The sequence below is a fragment of the Uloborus diversus genome, unplaced genomic scaffold, assembly GCF_026930045.1.
Source record: "Uloborus diversus isolate 005 unplaced genomic scaffold, Udiv.v.3.1 scaffold_12, whole genome shotgun sequence".
Classification (NCBI taxonomy): Eukaryota; Metazoa; Arthropoda; class Arachnida; order Araneae; family Uloboridae; genus Uloborus; species Uloborus diversus.
In genome coordinates, this window is record NW_026557876.1 from 638761 (window position 1) to 666543 (window position 27783).

Consider the following 27783-nt stretch of genomic DNA (forward strand, 5'->3'; position numbering starts at 1 on the left):
ACAGAACGATATACTCGTTATGATTTGTGTCCACATTTCAAGTATATTTATGCATACTATTTATGTTTTTAGTAGATTAATTGGCCTTTTGAGAAATTCTAAAAAACAAAAAACATAGTTTTTTTTCTCTCTCTCTCTTTTTAAGAGAGAGAGAGAGAAAATAAATACTACCGCAAACTGAATAAATTTCAGTTATCCGAGTGTTCTGATCAAATGAATCTTTTTACTTAGAGGGAGAGTACAATTTTACTGAGTAAAATTTTACCTACTTTATAAATACTGTTTAAAAAGTAAGGTAAGTCATAATCATCTAAGTCTATTTGAGTCAGACCTTGTCATTATTGAAATCTAAATAATTGAGTCATCCAAAGTTTTGGAAAAATTTGCTGAAATTTTATAAAAGTCTATACCTAACAAAGATTGGTAAAATCGTAAAAATCCTTTAACCGTAAAAACTGACGAATTTTCGTAAAAATTACAAACAAATCAAGCAAAAATTTGCAGGTAGGAGTGAATTACAAACAGGGCCGAATTTGCCTATAAGGTAAACAAGCTATTTCCTTAGGGCCCCTGCTTTGAAGTGGGTCCCTAATTCCGCCCAAAAAAATTCTTGATTCGTTCCATAAAAAATAAAAATTGCTTGAAAAAACTAATTTCATTTTTAAGTGCTTGAAAACCTTGAATATTTGGAAAAGTGTGGCTACAAACCTTAAATTTCAAAATTTCGAACAAATGGTAGAGGGGTAGGAATGCCAAAATGTGTCAAATTCAGCTCCTTGCCACATCCTGTATCAAAAAGGTAAAAATCATGGTTCTCACGCTTGTAACATATTATTTGAAGTAAATTTTTGTGACTCACATGTTTCATATCTTGCTATTTATTTAATCCCAAATGCAAAATTTTGGAAATTCTTTTGGTGTTGCTTGCTTTTATCTTACTTCTGCATATTGTCAATCTGTTTAGCCCAAAAATAAAATTACACTTTACTTCTATTCCTCTTTGTTTTCTGTCCCACTTGCAACTGAATAGAAGTTGTTGTAATGAGAAATCTATAGTTTTTTTTTCTTTTAAATTTAAAATAGCTATTTCTCACTAAGTTAGAACAGGACTGTAAAACTTTACATTCAAGTATTAAAATATCAGAGACTGGAAATTACAAATGAAGTGCGTTAAATAATTTTATTTATTCTAGAGTCCTTGAAAATAATTAGATAAGTCTTTGAAAATCCTAAGCAAAGTGGGCTCAATTAATTCTACTGCATATTGTTAATCTGTTTAGCCAAGAAAAAAAAATACACTACCTCTATTCCTTTTCGTTTTCTGCACTACTTATAATTAAAAAAAAGTTGCTGTAATGAGAAATCTATAGTTTATTTTTTCTTTCAAACTTAAAATGGCTGTTTCTTACAAAATTTGAACAATACTGTATAACTGAATAATCTGGTTATCAATTTCTATGTCTATACAATTAATCTTTATAAGGCTTCAAAATGCAGAATTTTATATCCATTTTACAAAATTTCCTCCGGGGGAGAAACTCCCGGCCCCCTAAAATTGGAGCCCTGCGTCACTCTCTTGATACCACTTCCCTCTCTTTAGGTCAATTCAAAAAGGACAGCATGAAAACACGCATTAATGAAAACGACACACAAAAAAGTAAAGCATGGACTTATGCATCACAGGAAACAAACAAAAACATGAGAGTGGGGGGGGGGGAATAAAAATGTTGCTTAAAAATAAAAAAAAGATCCTGCCCCCCCCCCCCAGGAACAGTCCTAAATCCGCCTATGGGTCCCCTAACTTATGTTTTACGGCAATAATCTCCATTGGAAAATAATTCCAACACAAAAAGTTTGAAATTATTACGACCAATATTCACCGAGATATGAAACGCAGCGTTTTGTGAATTACATCATTTTTGACTCGACGTTTTGAGGGGAAATATAGCGTGGGGGGGGGGGCGGAACAAGTGTTTACAATTATATGTGGTGCATAGAGTGTGGATTTTTCAAATTGATCGAGGTTTCGTCGTGTGTTTTTGCATTTGCTGTTTTATCAACCAGTTCTCTACGAATTTAAGAGTATTTCGGCACATGTGATCACGTTGATGTTACATTACTTGTGCGATTTTGGGACGATTTGTGCTGTTTGGGAAGAAAGAAAGTGAGAAGAGCGCATGTGCGATTTTTCGTCCTACAAAACAACTACGTCATTTTCCGTCACACAAAAAGGTAGCGGATCGGAATTTCAAAGCCTTCGCATAAAAAGCTTCACTTCAAATTCAAAACTGAATTAATGGAAAGAGTAAATTTGTTAAAACAACAAAATAAACAAGCATATTTTTAGTAAATTGGGCTAATTTTTTATTCCTGGAGTCAAATATGAGGATATATCTAGCTAGCTCCGATATTTCGGTTTGGTGACCACATGTGTTGAAAATCTGGATTCGCATCTATTAGCTATCTCTAATTGAATAATACGCAGCTTTTCCAACGAGCGGTTGGTATTTTTTAGATCTTCCAATATTCGTTGTGATACCGTTGAACTGGTGCAAAACTCATGACATATCATAAACGGATATCGACGCAATGTAGATTTCCTCACATAGTTGGTCTTTTCCAAATATGGTTGGCACCCCGTTTACACTGGCCGAGTAATACTAGTTTACAGGCCCGTGCTGGCCCATCGGAACGAATCCCGGTGCGCCCTCCTCTTATGGCGCCCCTTCCTTCATTTTTTTTTCTTTTTGTCAGTAAATGTAAAATTTTGCAGAAATCGCCACAAATGGATTTTTTTTAAATAACTGTGACGTCTAAAACCAACCTCAAGCGCCCCACAGTTTGGGTGAACTGGTGAATGAACCAAATAACTTTTCCTTTTTTTTGTGCCCAATTCCGAAGATTTCCCTCTAAATTTAGAGAGAAAATTTATAAGCTGCGAATATTGCACTCCCTAGAGGGGCGCTGAAGCTCTCCACTTCCTACCTTAGGTTAAGACCCGGTGGCATATAAGCTACCTTTACTCCTGTTCGGGCATAGGAATATTTCAGGCCCTCTCATTGGCTTATTCGAGTGTCAATCAAAGTTTCAAAGCTGTGACGTACTGCAATGTTGCTAGTCGTCTCTCGCAGTGTTTCCTGTTTGTAATCTGCTAAAAACGAATAAGCATTTGCAAATGAGATCTTTAATTGAATGTTGCTGACAAAAACAGCATTATTATTTCCAATGAATTTCATCCTTTGCAAAACAAATGAAAGCTGCCTTTGAGAAGCTATGCTTGGAAATAAAAATAGGTTTCGCCATCTTTAAGCAAAAATTGCATGTTTTACGGCATCATTTTAATTTAAATTGAAGTTATTTTTAAAATAATTCTCACGGTAAATTATTTTGTTGATGGAAAAGCGAATGCCACTATTTTTTATATTCTTAATGATATTTACTGCAATTTAAACAGCTCTTCTTATAAAGAAATGATTACCATTTAAGTTAATAATAAATACTTCTAGTATATAATTTAATACATAATAATTTCTAATATAATTTTCTCTTGTGCCAGTTTATTTCTAGCTTATTTCTATTGAATATGAGTTTGCATCCGAGAATAAGAATTCCAATTGAATATTGAGTGAGTCTGGCGAACATATCCTTCTTGTCTCATACTTATTTCATACCTCATAAAATAATGCTCTGCTTAAAAAAAAAAAAAAAAACATGTAAAATACATAATTAAGCGAATAAATAGCATTATCTTTAAGCAAAAAATGTCGCTTTTGAAGAAGGTACTATTGGAGTTTAATTAAGCTCATTTGTCAACTAATTCTCAATGTAATTTTTTAAAATTAAACAGCGAATTCTTTATCTTTTAATATTCTTCATAATAGTTAAAGTTATGTAAAAAGGAATAGGTAATTTAAATTCTTGAATGAAATAATTGAAAATAATATTAAAAAGCAATGTTTCTAAATGTAAAATTATATATATGTTATTTCAAGTCAAATCACTTTCAAGTCAAACTTTCAGAAATCGCACCCTTTGACACCTTAAATTCATTTATTAGTTTGAAAAAAAAAATTATCACACACAGTTGATGAGGCAAATCAAGAGAAATTCATGCAGTTTCATTAACTATCCAACTGAAATACATTTGGGGGAAAAAAAATTTCACAAAATTCTAAGACTTGAAAGTTTGAAATCAATATATGAATGTTTTGTAATAAATACAACTAAATATTTTAGACTGGGCCCATGAAGAGATCAGCAGCTGCTAAATATTTTCAGCAAAATAGTTTTCCTTTTTTTTCTTTTTGCTGTACTGTTGATAAGACCTTCGTGGTTTCATGAATAGATCGCAAACCATTTGAATGTAATCATCCAAATGCATTAAATATCATACATTCATTGAAAAAATTTAAAGTATTTTAAAAAATTTTGAATTTAAAATCTTGTGTAAATATTTTTTTCTTTGAAAAGTGTCAGACTTAAGTTGTCTTTGAAACACGCTGTTTTACAACTCAGTGTTTCTCGTAGAGCTTGAGAAGTTGAAAATTAGGGTGAGCACACTTTCATAATTTGCATTTTTTTCCTTTATATACATATTTAATTAATAAAAGTGTTTGTGTGTGTATATGTGTATGTGTAAGTGTTACAAAACTTCTTTGGTTCTGAATCGTTTTGCAACTGTGAATGCATGAAAATGTAATTTCTTTTCATATGATGTGGAAGAATTATTATTTTAATAATACTATGGCTTTCTAGTCCAGTCACGTGTACTTGAAAACCAACAGGAAATTAATCATGATTTATTCATATTGAACTCACATAAAAATAAAGTAAATATTGTAAAACAGATGTACATAATATATCAGCCAGATACAGTGTGAAAAAATAGATATAGCAACGAGAAAGAAAAATTATACGATAAAGAATTTATTTACTGGCACAAGAGCAAATTACATTAGAAATTAGCATGTATAAAATTATTCAGAATAAATATTTGTTATTAGCTTAAATGGTAATCATTTCTTTATAGAACAGCTGTTTAAATTGCATTAAATATCATTAAGAATATGAAAAACTGCGGAATTCGCTTTTTAATTAACAAAATAATTTACCGTAGGAATTATTTAAAAAATTATTTCAATTTCAATGGCAGCTGACATTTGTTTTGACAAGGATGAAATTTATTGGAAATAAGAATGCTGTTTTTGTCAGCAACATTCAATTAAAGATCTCGTTTGCAAATGCTTATTCGTATTTAGCAGATTACAAACAAGAAACACACCACGAAAGACGACTAGCAACATTACAGTAGCGTCACAACTTTGAAGCTTTGATTGATACTCGAATAAGTCAATGAGAGGGCCTGAAATTTTCCTATGCCCGACCAGGAGTAAAGGTAGCTTATATGCGACCCGGTGAAGGAGACAAATGAATTTTTTAAGTATCTTTCTTTCTGTTGCACTTAAGATAGAAATAAATATTGTTGTTATTATAATTAAGTGTTCAAATATTTTAAAACTAGTAAAACGACAAACCAAATAACAAAATGATTGGAATGTTCTCCGTTCTGTTCATGTGATTTCCGGTGTTTTTTTTTTTTGTTATCTCTCTCTCATCAGTCAGATGGCATTTCAAAGAAAATATGTCAAAATGGATCGTTATTGAAACATTTGTCGACAGTATGAAGTTGAAAAAAAAAAACTAAATCCCCATCACGGAACAAAATTGTAATATCTCTTTATCAAATCAGCAATGTTAGATTTTAACACTAGCGCAAGTAATAGTATTAAGTAGTGCAACTATTAGTGTGATGAGTTAGAACTTCAAATAACGGCTATTTTGTTTTTCGTTTGCATCGTTCTACACGAAATAATTTATTGAACCCTAGTTTCGTTTTCAATATTTTTCACCGTATATTATAACTACAAGTAAAAGTGTCAAAGTTATCAAAATAGTACAAAAATCAAAATTTAAGTAAGAAGTTAAGTAAATCAATAAGCAATATATCTTCACGACACCAGAAAGTAAAGATTCGCTGTACCAACAGATTTTGTATTCCATTGAAAATGCATGTATTATATACGTATGTATTTTTTTTTTAATTTAAGGCAAATTGAAGGAACTATAAATTTAAAACTATAATATCGTATGAAATTCATCGCTGACATTTTATCGAGCTGTTCGGCTAACACCAAATAGATGCATGATTTTGGCATTGATTATCAAAGTATATTTGTAAGATATATTTTAAAAAAACTTATTTTTTACTGATAGCACCTATGTAACTAATTTGAAACTTTTATTATGTTGCTGCGACATTTTCTTTAACAAAATACAGACGAGAAAGCAAAGATCAACAAAGTCCAACAATGGCGTTTGTAAACAATATGTAAAGATTGAAGCCACTCTGTGATTGGTTCACATTTCCAGTATCGTAACTGGGTAACCTCAAACATAGACGCCTCAAAAGTACCGCGTCGGGAATTCTGGTGCGTTCGTAGTAAGCTCACGGTTTGCACTCGGAATATTGGTTCGGAAACACGATGCTTCGATACCGGAGCGCTACCGACTCGGAAAAAATTACGTATAAATGAAAGTAAAGGTCTGAACGAATTGATCCAGCTAGTGAAAAATTTCCTTGCATTTCTGATCCATCTTTTTTCGGCGCTTCTCATCCGTAGAGAATCATAAAAAGCTTATTAAGCTCACTGTAATGTTTGCAATCAGGTACGAAAAAAATCACCATCGTAAAGAAAATAATAAAAACAGGGAACAAATAAAAAAACTCACATCGATGTAATTAAACAAGAAAACTGTCCTGATCAACACAATAAAAAACTATTAAATTTATAATTAAATAAAACAATTCAATTAAGGAGTTTTTTGCATCTAATCTCAGTGCTCATACCTAAGTAACGTTCAAAAATCAGTAGAGGAGTTACACAGAGATTACAGAGTGGTAATACCTGAACATTAAACAGGACCGAAGCTATAACGATATTGCTTACATTTTTATACTAAATGCCGCATTTTTGAAACCCTACAGGGGCGAAATATTTCCAAGATTGTCCCGGAATTACGTTCTTTTTCAATAGAACATGCATTAAGTACATATCCTTTGCCTTCTTTGGGAATTGTCATAACTATACAAACGTTCAAGAACACTAAATTTTTATAAAGAACATAAATTTAACAAAGAACAATATTAGTTTTAATACAAATAAAGTTTTAATAAAGAACATTTAAACATAAGTCCAAGAGGAAGTTTTTGACAACATGGGTCTGTAGAGTTGGAGGGGTAATGAAAGAATCCGCTAATTTTAGAGCTTTCGACTCTGACTCCTTTACCCCAAAATCAGTCCGGATCCGCAGCTCTGGTCAAAATTTATTGCTTAAGAAACACTATGAAAAACTCAATAGCAGCAGAAAATGACATCTACACTGCATAGCAAAAGAAATTGTATAGAAGGCAACGAATGTCCAATAAACATTTCTCAAAAACGAAAGAAGGGGGGGGGGGAGAGTTCATAAAATTTGTGAAATACTGTTTACTCTGTGACTTTGACTTATCCATGGTGAACGTGATGAGTTTTACTGAGAGAAAAAAGTAGAACGAAATTTGTTTAGCACGAAATTTAATAGCAACACAACGCGGAGCAAGGTGGTTCAGTGATTGTAAACAACATTTTAGAATCTAAACATTGCATATAATGGTTTAACGTAACACAAAAAGTATTGACAAAATTTATGGCAAAGGTAAAGAAGTAATATGATGAAGGGATGAAAAAAAAAAAAAAAAAAGAAAACAGCAGAAAGAATACCCACACTACAGGCAAGTCGCAACTCCAACGAACTATAGGGGGCGCTGCAGTCACTGTCTAATGGCGGACGAAAAAACTAAAACAAACCAAACGCATGTGGTAACGAAGAAAATGCTAATAAGTCTAGTAAATTGTTTTTTCTTTTGCAGGATTTTTTTGCTTTATTCTTTTTAAATTAATTTTCAAAGTCTTGTTGATATTCTGGCCCACGTAGAAAGAAATGAGAATTCAAGAAGCATTACTAAACGTTAGAAATTATTGCAAAATACGCAGTTCGTAGTTCTAACCAGCCATTTCCACGATGTTGAATTCGATATTTATCAATTCTTGATAAAACTAACTAATAATTGTGGCCTGACAAGAATAGCAATTAATGCTAGAAAATTTAATTATATGACATTACGAATTATTGTCAAAAGAAGATGATACTTCTTTGCCTTGCTTGGCTAGCGCTAATTGTTTTGCATTTGTAGCTGAGTTATTTTTCTCAAAATGCCGAATCGGTTCATTTTAAATTTTTCTGTTTGGTATGTTTCTAATTTCTGAGTTGTGATTTAATTATGTCATGCTATACAAATCATCAACAAAATTCTCACGTATATATGGTGGTAGTTTTCTTTTCAATTGATCTACCATTATTTCTTTTTACTTATCGAATTCTGTAATTTTCTTACCATTTTATTCCACTCATGATAAAAAAATAAAAATGGTTTAACTAAAAACGCGAAATCTCGACAAGGATACTTAGCTCGCACAATACTAAAACTATAACCCTAAACAAATTTGGCGATCTTCCATTTCGTTCTACGATAATATATTTAAGAAAAAGTTTTGCATACTGTCTATTCCAACTAAATGCTGCTGTAAAATATGGTTTGTTAAATTAATTTAAGATTTAAAAAAAACCCCATATTCTTACAAATTCACACAAAACAATAAAAATTTTTACCTGGTATAACGTTATCCAAGTTTGCTAATCCAGAGTTTTCTGGTGTTAACGCGCTTTCACCATTTCTCAATCAAATCACTTTTTAGAGGGAAATAATGAAAACTAACATTATTTTGAGGAGTTCGAACACTTTCTGTTGCTGAAAGCAATCCAAGACACATCGAATGCGTTAATAAATACTCAGAACAAACTGCCTATGTTTAAGTCAACAGACATACGTGGAACGCAATGTTTTAGTTTTTTCGGCAGTTTTGTAAATCACCGCAAGGTAGCGTATTCGAGCGCTGGAGTTGCGAAGCGAAGTTGTGACTGGGACTCATCGAGAATGCAAATAAATTTGATGGAAGGCAAACTTGACAACAATATTTACAGCATAATGAAAACATTGTGGTTGGGTGAGTGAAGAAAACGAAACCTTATTCTCACGCTCAAAAAAAAAAATCTGTACATAAAATTAACAAAATACTGGTTGTATTTGTCACTTCAACTTATCTAGTATTAAAATAAATGCTCTTCAATGCCGAGAAATTTGTAGAGCAGTGCCTAATTCAACAAAAATTAGATCACACGCAGCATTACGATTGAAAAACATGGAAGCGAAAGAGATGCTTTGACAGCCGAGTAAACCAGTATGTTTAGTTTTCAGCAGCGCTTAGAGTCGGGGCCTTCGTTATTCTGACGGGCCTGCTTCCTTGTTGCCATCCCAAAGTATGAGTCATGCATTGAGTCCTTCACGACCATGTTCGCTAAGCGTTGGTGCAGCTGGATTGCTCATGTATGGTTTATAATTTGTGATTGTTACTACTATATTTACGCGATTTTCATTAAATAATGAAGTATCGTTCATCTTACCTCGGATAAATTCATGTGACAACGTTAAACGTAAGTTCCTTTAGTTGTTTTGAGTTGAAAACTGATTTATTATTGAGTGCATGTGCATCTAATAACATAGCTTCATCGTTTAAAAAAAACAAAGAAAGAACACACTCGCCGTGTTCAATAGTAAAATTTAAACACCAATGACGATTTTTTTTGTAGGTTTGTATTGAATATTGATTTCAGCTATCGGCATCAACTCAAATCGCTATTTGTTTTTATTTGCATCGTTCTTATCAGGGTCTTGAGTAAGAATTTCGTTATTACAAATAAAATGAATATTCAATTACTTGAACCTTGTTTCAAGTTTCATCTATAAAAAGTGACACATAGCACCCTATTTTGTTGATGTTGCAAGGAGAAGTTAAATTTTAAAGCGATATCAAAGAAGCACTTGTTCGATTTGACTACGTATTATCAGGCAACTGAAAGGTTTACAATTGCATTTTTTTTTTTTTTTTGAGCAAAAGAGCTAGCTTTCAATCCAGTGATATAGTTTTGAAGTAGTCAGCTTTAAATTCGCATTTGTTTTTGATTAATTTTGTTCTGTAACTAATTGTTCTTTACAGAGCTGTAAAATATAGATCAAAAACGATTTATTAATAAATTGTCTTTCAATACATTTCGAACCGTCACCAGTGTTATGTCTTTCAACTTGATGAGCGGCTTTTATTTAGAGGATGAAACATATATTTAATTTTACATCAGTGAAACAACTTGTTTCTTTTTTAAGAATAACTCATTGTTAACAGTGAAATGTGCTGTTGTTGGTGAAATTTGATGGATAACTGCACGTAATATTGACATGATTTTACTTTTTTACTCATGTTTAGTGCTACTTTTAAAATATAATTTTCTCAATATAGGGAGAGAAGATATGATTTTCTCTTACCCGTTTCATGTAATGACAAAATATCTGTTGAGCTAAAATTATTTTTGCTATGAAACTGTCAACTACAGACTCTCGATATCTCAACTTCGCTTAACTCGAATTTCCGCTTATTTCGAAGCATTTCTATGGTTCCAAACTTGTGTTAATGTTCTATAATGGATTTTTTTCCTCTAATTCGAAGTCCACTCCGCTTATCTCAAAGCTTCATTCAGAAATCTCTTACCATTTGTGGTCTTGATTTTCGCCAGTTTGGTTTTTGGTAGCAAAACCAAACAACCATTTGATCCTAAAGTGTATGAGAATTTTTCTCCTGCCATTTTTACCACCTGCTCCTTTAGTTAGGATTTCGAAAACGGGGGCTTGACTGACAAGTCACCACCTCTTTTGACAAAAGAAAGAGCGGAAAAGAAATGCACTCCTAGCTAAACTTTTTCTTATGTCCTTATTGAAAGATAAATCCTTTTCAGTGACTGTTAGAAATAGATGTTGATAAGGGATTAACAAAACAAAATGTTCCTGGCACTGTTATACTTACATTGTCTAGCACATGAAAATTTACCAAAATGTCAAGAAAAGGAGCATTGTGTACTACCCAATGGTTGTTATATTTTTTGGTATCTCGAACTTCGCTTATGTCGAACATTTTTCATGGTCCCTCGAACTTCGAGATATCAAGAGTCGACTGTATTACAATTTGCAATAACTTTCAAGCAACTCGCGATTTAAGGCTACTGTATGATTGTTGTGCATTCTGGTTTATTTATGACCAAAGTATTTGCTTCTTGTATTTTCCAATGTGTTGCTTTTCTGATTATCGTGTAATGAATGGTAATTTTTTCAAAATCATATTCGAAATTAAATGAGTTTTAAATTTTAAAACGATTTTGTTCTTTTTCCTATGTGAAATATTACAAAGCTGAGTCATATTTGTATGTTTGTCAAACTGCAAAAATGAAGAACTAATTGATTTATAAAATCAAAAGTGAGTATACTTGTCAAAACTTTTCAGGATCATAAATTAGGAAATCAAAAATTGAAAAAAAAAAAAAAAAAAAAAAATTAAAAGTAAAAAATTATAATTTTTTTTAACAAAATGGTCTAGAGATTATTAGTATTGCTCTATATTACCTCGACTCTTATCCCTTCTATTACAATTAAGTACTTATAATTGTTAACGTGTGATGAATTAATGTAATGTGTGATCAATTCATGTTAATTATTTTAAAATATATTATAATTGGTTGATGGGTGTATATGATAGCGTGTAACAAGGTGCAAAAAGGTGCCCCACCCTCTAACTGCAAAAGATATGTTTCCTATGTTACTCATAGTGCCCCCCCCCCCCCGCCACCGGGTTGAGGGGAGCACTATGTACACCACTGCAAGTGAAAATACTTCCAGGCATGTCCACAGATTTTTATAATGTGGCTTCTTATGAAGTTTTTTACAGGTAAATTTTGTAAATGACGTAGCATCTTTTACGAGTTTTACTCAACTTATAAGTTTTGTAACAGAAGTTGAAATATCTTGAAAGCAACATAATAAAATATTTTGCAGCGTCATTCAACAAATGTTACACATTTCTTCCGAAATAATGCCTTTTAAAATATGCCATTTTGCAAAATTAATTATGTTTTTTTTCCTAGATGCCTAGGAAGTGTTTTGTGCCAGGTTGCACTTCAAATTACAATAACCAGGCAACATATACACCTGCATTTTCATTTCCAAAGGATGAATCAAAAAGAAAGAAATGGATAGCTGCCATCAATAGAGAAAATTTCATCCCTGGTCCTTCTGCTGTGGTATGCATAAATCATTTTGACGAACGCTTTGTAGTGAAAGAAGATAAGTTTCCCCAAAAAGATGGATCCGTTCTTACAATTCCGAGAAAAAAAATTGCCCTGACTGATGATGCTTATCCTACAAATTTTCCCAATCAGCCACACTATTTATCAACATGTCTCCCAAAAAAAAGAAAACCACCATCAGAACGTCAAGAAGCAATGCATCTTAGGGATGAGGAACAATTTACTCAGTGGTGTGAAAACGATTTGATAAAAAATTTTGCTGATCTTAAATTAAATATAAAAGAGAAGATTTCGAATCCTTGGTTGGTAAAAGTTGAAGATCACCTTTTGTTTATTTACAAAATAGATGTGTTTGCATGTCCGGAAGTTTCAACGACATTGAAAATTTCAGAAGATTTGACTGTTGAATTCTTCTACAGAAAAGAACCCATAGAATCAAAAACTGTTCTTGGATTCCTGTTAGGGAAAGAAAATAGATTAAGTCGATGGACGATATTGGAAAGTGCTCTAAACTTCTTAAATGGATTCAAGCTTGAAGATCTGACAGTAGATCAAAAAACTGCATGTGTGATCCGGATTTTAAATGAATTGTTGGATGAAGATGATGTTCCTACTTTAAAAATTAAATTTTTAATGGATCAACTTTCATCTTCTTTCTTGAAAAAAAAAAAAAAAAAGATACAGTGCTGATGTTCTTCTGTGGTCCATGCGACTATATTTTAGCTACCCAGCTGCATACCTGATGATAAGAAAAAGTGGATTTTTAACTTTGCCTCACCAATCATATTTGCGAAATTTGGCATCATCAATGAATTTCCAGTCTAAAGAATCGGCAAGCACCAGTAAACATATTGATTATTTGAAGCGCAAAGCAGCCACTTTAGATGCACATGAAAAAATTGTTAATGTCCTTCTAGATGAAATATATATTAATCCTCTGATTGATTACAAAGGAGGGGATGTTGTCGGAATTGCGGACAACTCAGAAGAGACAATTGCTGCAAGTACAGTACAGACCTTCATGGTTTCCTCACTATTTTCAAAAATAAAGATGTTGCATGTTTGATTCCGGTAAAAAACATAACTTGTGACCAGCTACTTGAATACACCTTTGAAGTAATCCATGTCCTTCATAGTTGTGGTTACGAAATTTTAACACTCATTGCCGACAATAATCGGGTTAATCGCAATATGTTTACAGCATTGTGTGATATTGACCTAAAGACCTGTTTCGAACATCCATATGAGCCAGGCAAATCAATTTTTATTTTGTTTGACACTCCTCACCTGATTAAATCGGTAAGGAATAATTGGCTGAACCAAAAACTGACGAACCAAACATTTTTTTATCCCGACCCTACGGATTATGAAAAAATTAATGTAGCCAGCATGATTCATCTAAAACAAATATATGATGCTGAAAAAAATAATACAGCAAAAATTGCTCCAAAATTGTCGAAAAAAGTTTTATTTCCATCTTCAATCGAGAGACAAAATGTTAAATATGCATTGTCTATTTTTCATGAAACAAATATTGTTGCCTTAGAGCAAAAAAGCAAAGACTATGGGTTAGATTTTTCGGAAACAAAATCCTTTATTGAGCATATGCAAAGATGGTGGAAAATTGTTAATTGCAAGCATCCCTACAAAGGGAAACATTCAAGGGATGAATATTCTGATCCAATTACAAGCCCAAATCACCACAACATTGTTTTTCTGCAAAACTTCTCTGAATGGCTTTCAAAATGGAAAGAACTTTCAAATTTACCTGCGTCAGAAAAAGAGAAAATGTCCATTCCGGTGAAAGGAGGTATGCTTACTAGTGAAACCGAATTTGCTCTGTTGCACACAACAAAAGCATTGATTGATGTGGCAAAATATGTTCTTGAACATTACAAGTCGAAATATGTGCTGCTAGGTAAACTGCAAACTGATTGCTTAGAGGCTAGATTTGGAAAATATCGGCAGATGTGTGGTGGGAATTATCACGTGTCTTATCGTCAAGTAATTGAATCAGATAAGAAGTTGAGAATTTTAAGTTTGATAACTATGGTATCTAATCACGCTGGAGAATTTAGCTTAAAACTACTTGACTGCACTGATGTTGAATCCAGTGAAACTATTGAAAAAGAACAAATTCAGGAATTTTCGGAAATTATTTACTTATCGGACGAGTTTAAAATTTCCAAATCTACTCAGTCCATATTGACATTTATTTCAGGATATGTTGCTCACAAAGTATGCAATAGATTAGTATGCGAGGAATGCATGATGATGTTGTCATTGGATAAAATTCTTACTTGGGAAGCTACTGATGAAATTCAGGATTACTTAAAATTAATTGACCGAGGGGGACTTAAATGGCCTACCAATTTCACTCATACCATTATAGTGACAGCTTTTTCTATATTTGAGCTACTTATATCCAAGGATTATGAAGGTAAGTTCTTAAAAGCAGCTAATATGAAGGGCATCATAATGAAACTGGCTATGGAAAAAATAATCATCACAAATAGAATTTGCTTAAACATGTGTCCATGTGGGACATCTTCTGATGTATTGATTAAAAAATGTCTTTCTGTCATTGCAAATGTATTGCTAAATAATTATTGTAAGAAAAAAAATGATAACATTCAAAGGGATAAAAGTAAGAAAAGGAAACTATCCACTTTAACATCTGCTAGTAAATGAAAATAAAATTAAGTTAATTTAGCATCGTGTCTGTAAATACTCTTGTTATTTTAAATGTTAAATGTTAACTTATCTAACGAAACAGGGTCTCATTAGAAGCTGCTAAGGATAAATTGCAGATTCTGATGTTGGAATTGTGTAACAATGTCGTACTTTTACAATTAACAAAATTCGATTAAATGTCAAGTTGTACATATGTTTTATTTGTAAAATATTTAACATTGTATCTATTTTCCAAAAGTGATTTATTTACACATCCCAATTTTCACAGCAGCATATAAACCTAAAATTAAAATTTCCATAAATATCACTAGAACTCATTTATTATTTACTGCGTTAATGACTGGAAAACCCAAAAATTTAATGTTGTACATAATGTTAAATAATATCATTACATGCATGTGTTTTGCATAACAGTTTTGATACATAGCTTACATGTTATTTAGTTGAATAAGGCTTTGGAAATTTCTCATGAATCTTTCTAGTGTACAGAAAAAAGATATATTCATAAAGTGAATTTTTATTATATGTAATACATGATGTATTGTCTTTTAACAATAATATAAAAATTAAATTTATCTGCTCAATTGTTTCAAAAAGCTATTCGATTACTGTTCATATCATACTTGTAAATATTTAAAAGCACTGTTCATAATGTATAATGATATTTTCACAAATAGCATCAAATCAATTTCTTTAAATAGTGACAATGACAGGCAGAAAATCCTATAATTTACCACACAAATTAAGATTCTTTCCCAATGAGTCTAAGCGGTCGGACGAATTATGTATGGCAGACCACACAAATTAAGATACTTTCCCAATGACCATGCTGAGCGGTCGGACGAAATATGTATGGCCGACCACACAAATTAAGATTCTTTCCCAATGACATTCTAAGCGGTCGGACGAGTAATATATGGCCGACTACGCAAATTAAGATAATACGCCGAGCGAAATGATAGTTCTGAAATTAATATAGATATTAAAACGGCATACACGATCTGTAATTATGCTTTAATCATAATTCAATTATTCGATGCGATACATTGACCATCTCCGACCCATGCCCTCGAGTGCCGCTGCTTTGGGTCGGACATGATTCAAATAGACCTTATGAAATTCTATGGAGGTCGGATGTATAATATGAGACTTAATATGAATTTCCAGTGAAATACTATATTTAGCAATAATTTAATAAGAATTAAGGTAGATTTACGGCGACTAACCGATGTGTGTCACCGCCGGTCGTATAATACGGCAGGAATTCTTTTCCGAAGTCTAACTCATGCCCTCGAGCGCGAAATTCTAGGGAGGAAATCCGTAGAGCTATTCATTTTGAACTCTTTTAAATAGTTTTCGAGTATTCAATGTACGCTTTGAAACTCACACCGCGTTCCATGATGCTAGCCATTTTTACACGAACCAAGCACGCACGCACATGGTCGGAAGTAGTTGGAACTAGTGACGTCGCTAGTTGGAACCGCCGCGCCACGCGAAGCGAAGGAGGCGTGTCAATCCGTTGAAAGTGTCAGATTTGCGCATGCACAAGTTTCTAGGTCGGATGCCGAATCCAGCTCCGACGGTCGGTGCCGCAACCACTGCGTTAAAAAAAAGTCATGTTTGATGTTTCAAAGAAATATTGTTAAATTAAGTTTTGATTAGTCTTACTTAAGTAAATAAGATTAATATATTTTTTAACAAGAATTCAAATATAATTTCTTAGTTTAAATGTTCTGAAAGGCAATTTGTTCATAACTTTTGAATCGCTGAACTTCCTGTTTATAACCTACGATGCAATAATTAAAAATTGCAAAAATTCATTTGTTTATTACAAATAGGAGGATGATAGCAGAGTACTTTATCATATTAGATGTGTTTAACAATGCATGTTAAAATAAATCTTTATTTGTATTATATGAAATCTCTGCTGAGCAATATATATATATATATATATATATATATATATATATATATATATATATTATCTTTTGATGCTTTATATTTTGCTCAAATGTTAAAAAAGAATGAATTTTTAAAGATGGCATTTTTAATGCGCTACTTAGATTTAGTATTGGTTTTCCATAAATTTACATCAAATCCTTTGTTAAATGCAAGCTAATAGTAACTAGCACAAAATATTACAATTGAGTATAGTTGTTATTTTTTATGTTGTACAAAATTTTTTATTTGATTAAATTTTGATTTATATGTACATAAATGTTGGTAAATAAAATGTAACTTATTTTCTTTAATATTATTCAATTATAATTTAGGTTAAGTGTTTCAAAAAGTGATTTTCATTTCTTGTAAATTTTCAAATTACTGTTTATATCATAATATAAGACTTGTTTCTCTAAATTGCTTTAAACCATTTGTTTGTTGTGAACTGTTACTTACAATAGTAGCAAATCCTGTGTTTTAATTTTTTACATTAGTATTGTGCTCTGATTAATTTCTTACAAAATTTACTATATTCTTATAAACATTGATTTGTATAAGTGGAAACCCTTGGTAAGCAATACATATCTTAACAGTGGTAATAGAATATAAGTGTTCAAATATTTCAAAACAGTTTGTATGTAGTTGTACATATTGAATTGATCAAAGTTTCAATACGCTATTTATTGCCATGACATTTCTATAAATTGCATGAAATCAATGGTTCATTCTAAGCAGATAATGAGGATAGCAGATAATCTCATATTTTAATGCCATACTATCGTAAATTATGTTATCAAAATGTTTTGCAAAATAAACTTTTGAATTGTATCTATAACAAGTTTTAGCAAATCTCTCAGCATATAATATATTCTTGCAGTTACATTAAAATTTTACTGCTTAATATCCTTTTGGGATTTATCTGTATAAAGGCTTCAAAAACCAATACTGATGCGAATTTATCTATACTTCTATGAACTTATTAATACTTCTATGATACAATTTTATGTGTAGAGTGTAGTAATGTTTTTATATTGTTAATGATGGTAAATTTATAGATTCATTTGTATATAATTAGGCGGCAATAGTGTAAAATATTTTTCATATAATATCTTAAGTTTTTGAAGAGGAAAAAAGAATTTGGATTCATAGTGTTATATCAGTGACAAAGGAGTCTATTAATAATATTTTAAAGCATTAATGAAATCCTTAAGTACTTAATTATATACCAAGAAAAGTGTCTGTAATTTTTGCTGTTTGTGAAACAAAAATCTATTAAATTCAGTTGGTTCACCATTAATCCTATCAGCAATTGTTTTTTTATATAGTATTTGTATTAGTGCATATGTACAATATATTTGATGCAAATATTTGTGATATAATTTGTTGTGCTTGATTCAAAAAAGATGATGCTTAAAATACTTATGATTTGAAATGATGTAAATAAAAGTTTGCAAACTGCTTTGTTTCATTTATTGTATTTTAGATATGCATAATTCTCCATCTGAATTTATCAAACATAAATAATTCTTTTTTATAAATCATTTGAAGCAATATCTTAGGTCTTATACTAGAAATAATGAATAGTTAATTTCCCAACGCTTATGTTTATATGAGTTCAAACAGCGATTTAATGCGTAAGTGATGGGAGAAACAGCGAAGAAGGAAGGACTCAATGCATGACTCATCATTTCCTCCGCGCAGGCCCGTTAGAATAACGAAGGCCCCGTTAGAGTTTGTCCACCAGTATGACGTCACTTAATACCCTATCTTTGCCGACTACCATGTGTCGTAATTATTGAAGAGGAAAAGCACTCTGTGCAAAAGTCCTCTCTCTTCTCTTTGACTGCCCCGCCTAATGTAATATAATGTAGTTTGCTTGTGCGGGCGTCCATTTTTTCTGTTTAAAAGTGTCTTGTCTCTCGAAAGAAAGAACGAATTCAGAGCTCCAAAGTAAGTGTTTCAATCCATTCTTTTTTCAAAGAAGTGGAAAATTTATTTTCTGATTCGTTCGTATCCCATGAAGTTAGAATTGTTTCTACAGTTCACGAAAGTTGACTTTTATTTTGTCCGCCCCGTTCACTCGGGAGAATCAAAACAAGCGGCGCTCTTTTCATTGTTAACTTTCTCTTTTTTATTGCTGGTAAATGTGTGACTTTAAGGTTGTATCATTAGTTTTTTTTGTGCTTTGGATCGGAAAAAAAATATAAATGGCTCGACTGTATCCAGACTGGATATAACTCAAACAACATTAAACGCATGAAGCGGTTATTGATTTTCTTATTAAATGAGTAAAAAAACGAAAAGCGAAAAACATTCTTCCAACCTCTGCGGAACCAGATGTAAGAATTTTTGATGCAACAAATATTCGGCGCTGTCAGAATACCTAGAGTGCAAAAAATACATTTATTTCCATGCATTGAAACGTGCTTGATTAATGTTTTAGTACATTGACATTTTTAAGGGTTTTCTTTAATGATTGGCTACAAAAAATGTCTACTGCAAATCTTGACCATTCATTGACTCACACAATAAATTTATACAAAATTTTCGTACGAGTCCGAAAAAAATTTACTTTGTACATATTTGGAGGTAAAGACTTATTTTATTTTTTGAAGCTAATTTTTAATACAAAAACAAAAGGAATCATAAGTAGATAAAACACAAGCATAAATTATACATGGAACAAAGTTTTTTTTTTCTCTCAGCACATAATGAGTATAAAAATTGAATAGTATGACAAAAATGGGGTGTGGGGATGGGGAGTTACCAATCTTTTCATTTTCTTGTTGAATTTAATTACTTAGAATCGAAAAAAAAAAATCATTAAAATAGTATGATTTCCTACATAGTTTTCAACAATATGTAAAGTTTACAGTTTGTGAAGATCATGCTGCAAATTTTTAGTTCTGTTCAAACGCCGATGATGATGCAGAAAAGAAAAAAAATATTCAGAATTTTTAGCAGATAGGCCTTTTTTTTTTCATCACATAAAGTCTCCAGATTTTTGAAAATAAGTCATCAGTACATTTGGTACACAATTAGAGAGCTCCAGGTTCTGAAAAACACTTTGTGGTCAATCGAGATAGGATGTGACATTTTGTTCGCATCCATTAAAAGACAACTGGAGGCGGGCAGAAGCAAAGGGGTGTAAATGACGAAACAACAAATGGGGGGGGGGGGGATCCTCTCCTCTGTCTTTGGGCAAGAGACAGTACTAATAGCCCTGTAGGCGCTGCCGTACAGTATGATTTAGAAATTTCTTTTGATGGAAGCCCACCGAGGACCTGAACTTTAAACAGTCCACTCGCATCCCTCTGCTGCCTTACGTTGCTCTTTGAAGTGCGTAACGCTTTTGAGCCGAGGTTTCTGCAGAGGCTTCACTTTGTAAGATAAATAAATACCTTGGTGCTGAAAAGTAAAGTAAGAAATAATGACGTCAAAAGACCACAAATTGCAGGTTGCTGCAGACACACAGGGGGGGGGGGGGCGCAAGTTGCGCCATCTAAATTGTTGGGGGGGGGATTTTTTTTATTGTTTTATTTATTTATATTGATTTATTTTTTGTTTAAATTGATTTATTTCCAATTTAAATTTATTTTATTTTATTTCAGTTCATTTTGTTTGTATTTTATTTTATTTCAGTTTATTCTGTTTGTATTTAATTTTCTTTGTTTATTCAGTTTGTGTGTGTGTGTGTGTGTGTCATTGGTGTAGCACAGAACTTTTTGAATAAAATATCAATAATAACAATAATTTAAAATAAATAAATAATATTTGAAAATAAAAAATATTAAAAAAAAAGAGAGCTGAAAATAAAAAATAAAAGGGGGGGGGAGATTTTTATGGGGGGATTTGCGGCATTGAACTCGGGGGGGGGGGGGGGATGGGCACCTTTGCAGACACGTGTTTCGGTGTTACGAGGACTGCCCTTTTCAATGCAAAAAGTGGCTGTCTTTTTGCATTGAAATATAAGCTCAAATATCATCCATAAGCTCATTACTTTTTGCATTGAAAGAGGCGTCCCTCGTAACGACGAAACACGTGTCTGCAGTAATTTGCAATTTGACGTTGTTATTTCTTACTTTGCTTCACTTTGTGTTTGACTTGCAACTTTGTGAATTTATTTCTACGGAGAATTTTACGTTTCAAACAACGTACCAATCACGCTGGAAATAACGTTTTCAGACTCTTCTGCCAGTTTGGTGTCACTATTTTTAACGGGGTTATTAATTTTTATTTTAGTTCTGTGTTGACGAAGACTCGAACTTCTTTGAAGGAAACTATTTAAACCTATTCGAAACTGTTGCGGTGCAATATAGTGTTCGTGGTCTAGAACTGATAAACATCGCTTCTCAAAATTTTGTTCGCGAGTACCTTTCGTGGTAATTATTCAAATAATATGGGTTTAATGGGTTATCCCAATAAATTGGGTTTTTCTAGGTATAAATCATATTCTTTCTATTGGAATAGCAGTAGAAATTTAATTTGCTTATTGAGAAATTTGTTTGTTACTGTTTATTTCGATACACATGTATAGGGTAGAAATTTCTGTGATGTAGTATCGTGCTGAATCACTTCCGTTTAATTCATCTTCTTTTCTTATTTATTTCAGTAGCTTCATGAAAAAATGCCTCTTAAGAGAAGAGAGATTCCTTTTTTTTTTGAAGAAATATGATTTTTTAGAACTGTTGTTGAGCAAATACAATGTACCCGATAAAAAAAACGTAAAATTTGAAGAAAATACAGGCTTGGGGGATGTAAAATTAGAAATTGATTGCATATTCTGGATTTCAGTAGTTTTTTGGCCAAATACTTTTAATGTTCAAAACATGCTGAAAATCATTTTTCAAACTTTTTATTATGTACATTGAACTATTAATAAAATAAATTTTTAGACAAAAACAAGGAAACCATTTGGAAAGTATCGTGGCCCAATGTTTGGTGTTCTGTATTCGGCCAAAACACTAGTCGCATCACTAGCGAGAACAAATAATTGAGGCAGGGCTGGGGGGGGGGGGATTTTTTGGTGTTCATGTTAATAAATGATTTAAATCCCTTGTTTTTCAGTCTTAAGTCTTCAATCGAAAAATATGTTAAATTTATAATGTTTCATTTGTTTTTATTTTCAGGATATATCCTCAAAAGGAAAAAGAAAGAAATCCAGTATTTTCACGTAACTCAAAAAAAGAAAAACTGAAGTCGAAATGAACTCGGTAAGTGAGACTGTATGTTTTGTTATTACTCTCCCAAAATGGAACTAAATTCAATGAATGTTTTGCGACTGTGTTGTGTACTTAAAGCTTTGCAACCGGACTTCCTCGGAGCAGAACGAATAAGGTGATGAATTTTTAAACGCACTTTTGTTTTCATTGCTGAGTTTTGTTGTGTGCGTCGAAATGACTCGCACTCAAAACTGAATTTCAGTTTGTCGTACTTTCTTTAATGACATCCTTCCTCACAGTTTGGGTTTGAATGCAAACACTTCGGATTCCCATTCCTTTCCCACTTCACGTCCCAAATTTGTGTTTGTATTCGATCCGTTCCTCGAAGCGCTATACTTCGACGACCTACGCCGTAAAATCTTCGACCGAAATGTTTCTGGGAAATAAGTTCAAACGCTGTAAATGGGTGGTGCCAGATCCTCGTGACACAATGTTTCGTTCGCTGTCACGAATCAAAAAGCACGTTGAGTGTCACCAACATGGGGACGACCATTCATGAAATGGTGACTGAAAGCATGCATTCATAAAATAAGCTTAGAGCAATGATAACAACTACTGTCGGTCTATCGACGCCCCCTGAATTGTAAAGACTGAATAGAACCAGGGTTTGTGCTGCCTCCATGGAAAAAAAAATAAGCAAATGCCAGACGTGGAAAAGTCATGGAAATTTATTCAAAGTCATGGAAAAATGTCCTGGGCTTGGAGAAAGTAACAGTAGCTAAAAAAGCCTTAGAAATCTTGAGTGATTTAACAGTTTTGCACATAAAAGCCGTTAAAACTTGGAAATATAACGATCCCAAAAAGAAATCTGAATTTTGAAATCTGATTGCATCCACTTCTGTATCAGCCGCACCTATTTTGTTTGCAATGTGATTTTACTGCTTGGGCATCGCTCATTTTGAGTTTACCATTATTTTCAACACTTCACATAATTGATGTTCTATAGAAGAGATCTTCCACGGTCTTGATTTTGTCCCGCCCGCTCAAAAAAATGAAACAATCAATTAATTCCATGCGAGTTTGTTTCCATCACCCATAAAACCTTCATTGCTGAACTCATCCGAGTTTGTCTTAATTTGTCGAAAGTTTTAGAAAATTTAGATCTTAATTCAGGCGATAAAACACAGGAATAGAGGGATTTCAATGATCAAAAAATAAAGAATAGTGTCCAGCATACAGCCCTCAAGACTAATCCATTTGTCTGCTACGTTCAATGTCAGGAATCAAACTCTGTGTTCTGGAATTTCTGAACTTATTAATTTACATGCATTTGAAAATGTGCAAATAAACTAACAAGTGCATTTGACTCAGAAGATTTATTCATCACTAATTTTTTTTAAAAATAAATATCTGGTTTAGAAACAAGAATTTACCAAAAAATGTAGCTTTACTTTAAGTAATCAAAATTCTGGCAAGTTATGGTTAAACACACTGTTGGTACTAAACTGCGACTTTGGAAGCAAATTTATCGAAACTTAGTAATGACGCATTAAACCTTTGTCCCAATCATTATCATTTGGACTGTTTGACAAATGTGAATAGTTTAGTTTTTAATATTTTCTCAATGACTGGGGGGGGGGGGGATGAGTGCTTCGATGGAGTAGTGGCACTCACATAAAAGTTTTGCCAATGCCCATTTCCACAAATTGACAAGTTTGATGTCAAAGAGTAATTCTCTTCATGTAACAAGGTCATGAACATTTTTATGAAGGCGTGAAAAATTCTTTGAAAGATCTTGGAATTTTTTTATGATCCAAATAGAGTATTAACAGTGAAAAGCAAAGCAAAGAGCGAAAATTGAAAGTTGTTTTAAAAACCTTGTTTTTATCAATTATAAATATATTTTATTTCTTAAAATACAAGATAGCAACAGTTAAAATTTTCAAAATCACGCAGATTTTCCGGTCATTTTCCAACAATGAAAATCACACGAATATATGGAGATGACAGTCTGTTATGATTTATCTTTCATATTGCTGCATTATAGTGATGTGGATCGGGTAAATACCCAGTGGGTAGGTAAATATTTTTTGGGTATTTACCCAAGACCTCTGTAAATACCCAAAAACTGGGTATTTTACAAAAAAATGCAAAAAGTGAATGGGATTTTTTTTTTAGATCTAAATATGAAATAATTGGTAAAACTGAAACATACATATGTATTACACAGTTTATGATATTTTTTATTGAAAGACTTGATGAAATTATGAAAGAAACATATCGTGAACCAAAGAATCTTTCTTTTCAATGTCATAATTGGAGAAGTATAAGCAATTCAGTGATTAAATTCAGGATTTCAAAATCTCGATCTAGGTTAGTCATATCCAAAATGAAAAAAAAAAAAAAAGGAAGCAGGAGGGATGTTTTCAAGAATAAACTGAGAAGTTATTAAGACTATGATACTATTTATTTATTTTATTGCTGTTTAGGTGATAATGGGCAAATATAGAAACAGTTTTCACATTAATAAGCAAAAACAAATCAAAATATTGTTTTTTGGTGCCTTGCTCATTTGCACTTGCTCCCCAGTACTTCATGATTCCAACTATTTTTAATACACGCAATGAGTGATGTAGAGTGGGAAGGTAAATATTTTTTTGGGTATTTATCCGAAGGCAGGGTAAATAAATCCCTTAGTAATTGCGCATTTTTCAAAAAAAAAAAAAGTGGTATCAAAAGGTGATGAATTTCTTTTTAAAACATAAACCATAAAATGGAAGATTAAAAATATAAAAATTTATGTATTATAATTTTTTTAATTAAAGGCTTAGTGAAATCCTATCGAAAAAAAAATGTCATAATTTAAAATGAACTTTTCTAAAACTTAAATAGGATGACAGGAAAATTTAAAAGAGAATTTTGATATAGTTTGCCTGAATTTGTCTTTGCCCGTGGTAAATGACTATTTCCACACCAGGCATTTGTATACACATTCATTACATTCTCTCCCCATTTTTTATCTCCTCAAAATTTGGCTGCCGCTTCAAAGTATGCATTTTTTGAATTTGTAATGCATTTGCCTAACTATCCATTTGTGTTGCTTTGTAGTCCTGGTACGAAAAAAACTTTGAGGTTTCCAATGCTGATGAGTTCAACCTCAAAGCAGCTTTTCTTTGTCTTTGGCTTTGTTTATAATTTTTTTTATTCCTCCCCCCTTTTCAAATGTTTAATTCCTTTTCTGTTACTTGCCATTATATATTCAGAATACGCCTGAACACTTGAACTAGGTTTGGAGGAATTTCTGCAAAAGGTATAGGAAAATAAGCATACGCCTGAACACTTGAACTAGGTTTGGAGGAAATTTCTGCTAAAGATATAGGAAAATAAGCAGTAATAATAAATTGAGCGACATTTTGTTACATTTTGATGTCATGCAGGGACATATTATTGGGTTATAAAAGACAAGGACCTTAAAAAACTGATGTTTGCTTTTTTTGTAACCAGTTAAGCTTTTTACTTTTTGTAGAATGGCTTTTTATATCTGAAATTTGGCTATCGACATTGATTAGGCATCATCTAATGTGGATATCATATTAGATTGCTAAAGTGTTTCACACAATTGTTCTTTAAATATGTGATCAAAATACAACTTTTGAGCAAATATTTATTGTTTTGTATATGGTTGTTCATATATATACATAGTGGAATACATACAGAAAAGTATTTTAATTGAATATAAATTTTTGAAATAAATACCCAGGTAAATACCCATTTTGGGTATTTACCTGGGTATTTACACCTAAAAATAAATACCCGGGTATTTTACATCACTATGCATTAATAAAACTTTTTTTGTTCACAAAAAAAAAAAAAAAAAAAACACAGCCTTGAGGTGATTGGCGCCAAATTTAACCACACCTGGTGTACATAGGGTCAGTGGGGTAAAATAGGTGGTGGGGTAAAATGGTTAGTCTAAATATATAGTTTTAAAAACAAATTATTTTAAGTTTAATTTGCATTTTTTTTTTTTTTTTTTTTTGAGTTGGCATTATACTTGGCTTTTCTGGCTTAGTGAGAGGTAACACTTTAAATTGAAGTAGATAAATTCAAACCGCATGTTTGTCTGCTTAAACTTCTATCTCCAGCTCATGATTTTTGAGACATTTTTATTATTGTGTCATAATATCTTTAGTTAGACATTTTTGTTGCTGCTTCAATTTACAGGGAAGAAAAAAAAGTTTTTTTTCTATTTTTAATCTCATATTTTGAAAATGGGTATATGGTTAGGCTTATCATTCCAGCAAGTTGTTTTAAATGATACAGCATATTTTCCTTTTAATGAATATTAATTCATTTGTGGTTAATTTAAAATGATTTAAACATAAAACTATGCAATGCCATGACTTTATAAAATAAACTTCGCTCCATCATAATAAATAATAAGAAGCCCACGGTATACTTATTCTGGAGTTTGTGTGCACTTGCGCACAAAATCACAATTTCCTCAGAATGTGCAGGGCTCAGCCTGTTGCTGGTCGTCACATTTGTATTTGATTGCAATCAGATGCTACCAATTTCGCTAATGCACCTTTAAATTCTCAGAACTCATCCTTGTTTCAATCCAAAAAATATAAGTCACAAAGTACGATTTCGTCACCTTATAAAGATTTGAAAAGTGCAATAGTGTCTGCAATTTCAACAAGAGCTTCAGATTTGACAATTACCTGCATGAGTTATTTAAAACAACTTAAATGTATGCTGCTAAATACAGGAAATATTGACAAAGATGTTTTAGAAAGGCTAAGAGTTGAAAGTGAAAAAAATAATGAATTAAAAAACAAGAAAATAAAAAATAGTGGAAAAAGAGTTTCCATTCAGAGGAAGTATCTGGAATAAAAACTGCTAAAAATATGCTTATGAAGCAAAGTTTAACCACATGTGCCTGGGTATAAATATTATGCTTAAAGGAAACAAGCAAGAAATAATTTATTGGCAAATATATGGCTGTTGAGGGAAATATTATGAGATGAAATATTTTTAAAAAATCTGAGATTTTTTTATTTTTCCTGATGTAGACGATATGGATTTCATTGAAAAACATCAAATAATAAAAAAAATTAATGAGCCACAATTTAACAATAGAGGCCATTACTTTTTTAAAAGAAATACAAGTATGGATATCATGCATTGAAAGAACCCTTAACCCCCCCCCCCCCCCACCTCCGTCAATTTCGTCAAATTGACTGTTTGCACTATTTTTTTTAAATTAAATAGTTAAATTTTGTTAACTGACTCTTAAGTCTATATTATCACACTGCATTGAACAAATAGTATGCTTTTTATCACTTCTTAGACTTCAATACCAGTTTACCCCACAGGCTACCCATTTTTACCTGCTTGGGGTAAAATGGGTATAGAAAACATATAGTCATAAACACTCCTCTCAAAAATAAATTTGTGTCAAATTATGTGTGAAAATCATTTAATTCTACTCTCAACATATGTAATGTATACATAAAACTAAAAAAAAATTAGAAACAAAATATTTTGACAAAAATATTTGAGTCAAAATCCAAAAGTAGGCTATTTCGTACCCATTTTACCCCACCTGACCCTATATGTTCACATTCATTGCAAATTT

General features: G+C 32.0%; 1 protein-coding gene across 1 annotated transcript in view; it reads left to right on the forward strand.

Moving 5' to 3' along the window:
• The window catches only part of LOC129232409 (serine/threonine-protein phosphatase 6 regulatory ankyrin repeat subunit A-like), a 145687-nt gene that overhangs the window by 102504 nt on the left and 15400 nt on the right, over positions 1–27783 (forward strand). The window contains exon 10 of the mRNA XM_054866554.1: positions 22110–22143. Within this exon, the coding sequence (XP_054722529.1) occupies positions 22110–22143 (34 nt within the window). The remainder of the gene's footprint in view (positions 1–22109; positions 22144–27783) is intronic.